Below are 1,954 nucleotides of genomic sequence, written 5' to 3'. Positions count from 1 at the left end.
ATAAAATTATGGATAAAACTACTCAGCAGTAAAGAAAGGAATAAAAATATCTGTCACAATTATTAAAACCTTATAGTCCTTGATGTAGGGATATATATAAATTTGTTAATGTGGCCAACAGAATTAACTATCTGCAAATAAAAAGAATCATTTTATTCCAAATAATGCCATCTATGAGACCTACTCTGTAGAGGTTATACAGGAAAGCATTCCTAATAAAATCTTATAACTAAGTTGTCCAAAACTTTTAGGTATGCTATAAAATTTCACAATGACTGTTTTGACATCAATCATATTATATGTTCTAGATGGAATATCTAGGGAAATTATGAATGAAATAATACAAAGGTCAGAGTCTTTTTTCTGTTGCAAGATTCTGTAGTTGAGAAACACGTTCTCTTTTCCCTAGATTAAAATGAATATCTCTGAGAGAATTTATGTCAGTCTTTTTTCAAAAAGATGCTTGAAACTTGCTCCCTAATCTGCTTAGTCCTCACTCCATAGATGACAGGATTAAGAGCAGGTGGAACAACAACATACAAATTGGCCAGAAGAATGTGAATGTATATGGGAACATTCCTGCCAAACCGGTGGGTCATGGAGGAGAAAAAAGCTGGAGTGAAGAAAGCTAGGATAACACAGATATGGGAGCCACATGTGTTAAGTGCCTTGAGTCTGGCATCTCGAGAAGGAAGGCAGAAGACAGCTTGGAGTATTCTCACATAGGAGATGACAATCAAAACCACGTCAACAAACACCATTGATATAATAATTAATCCAAATATCATGTTTACCTTTATACTGGCACAGGCCAGTCGAACAATTCCCATGTGCTCGCAATATGTGTGGGGGATTATTCGGTGTCCACAGAAGGGATGCCTCAAGATGAGAAACACCAGAGGGATAACTAAAATGAAATCGACACCAAACACCACAACAAGGATGAGACCACTAGTTCTGTTAGTGAGAATCAGGCTGTACCGCAGAGGGTAGCAGACGGCAATGTAGCGATCAAAGGCCATGGCAACCAACACAACGGTTTCCATAGCAGTGAATATGTGAATGAAGAACATCTGAGCGACACAACCCCCAAAGCTAATTTCCCTTAAATTAAACCAGAATATGCCCAACATCTTGGGGATAGTGGATGTGGACAGGCCGAGATCAATGGAGGCTAACACAGCCAAGAAGTAAAACATGGGCCGATGAAGACTGAGTTCATTCTTGATCACAAACAGGATAGTGATGTTCCCCACAAGGGCAATCAAATATACAGAGCAAAAAGGAAACCCGATCCAAATGTGCATCTCTTCAAGGCCTGGCACTCCCAGCAGGAGGAAAGAGGAGGGGTGGAACCTGGTGTCATTTGAGGGGGGCATCTTCTCTCTGTTCTTTTATAATCACAAAGAAAACAAATAATCAAACAATTTAAGAAGTCAAACAACATCGCATAAAAGAATACAATAAATTTGGGGCAGTAATCAGCAGAAAATTGTGAAGGAGATTACACATCAGCCATTAAAGTATGGTTCATTCAGACATTCAAAAATATTAACAGTTCTGCTAAGCGTAGCAAACAGATCAGACAATAATCTGATTTCATAATATTATTATTTTTGGGATGAGACAGACTGTAACCAAATAAATAAAAAAAATTATGTGTATATGTGTGTATATACATATATATATATAAGTAGATATAAGAGATATAAGTGCTTTAAAGAAAAACAAAGCATGACAATTGGATAATGACAAAGCTGGTGTCATTTTAAACTTATCACGTGAGGAGTCTTCTCTAACAAAGTGATATTTAAACAGATCCATGAATGCAATAACGGGATGATTTAGTTTAAAGTTAATAATAAACATTCAATATGTTTAGGACATGGGATGACACTTCAACTAGATTTCTAGAAAGAATACTCCTTTAGTCCTGTGGAGCATGAACTGAAAG

The 1,954-nt window shown here is 36.7% G+C and overlaps 1 protein-coding gene across 1 annotated transcript; it reads right to left on the bottom strand.

Annotated features, from left to right (window-relative positions):
* Positions 1–440: 440 nt before the first annotated feature.
* Positions 441–1,379, bottom strand: LOC131408080 (olfactory receptor 52E4-like). The gene has a single exon (XM_058544644.1). The coding sequence runs from the start codon at positions 1,377–1,379 to the stop codon at positions 441–443; it is 939 nt and encodes a 312-aa protein (XP_058400627.1).
* Between the last annotated feature and the right edge of the window lie 575 nt (positions 1,380–1,954).

The sequence above is a fragment of the Diceros bicornis genome, chromosome 7, assembly GCF_020826845.1.
Source record: "Diceros bicornis minor isolate mBicDic1 chromosome 7, mDicBic1.mat.cur, whole genome shotgun sequence".
NCBI lineage: Eukaryota > Metazoa > Chordata > Mammalia > Perissodactyla > Rhinocerotidae > Diceros > Diceros bicornis.
Note: the sequence above shows the minus strand (reverse complement) of the source record. Positions and strands in the feature narration are given on the sequence as shown.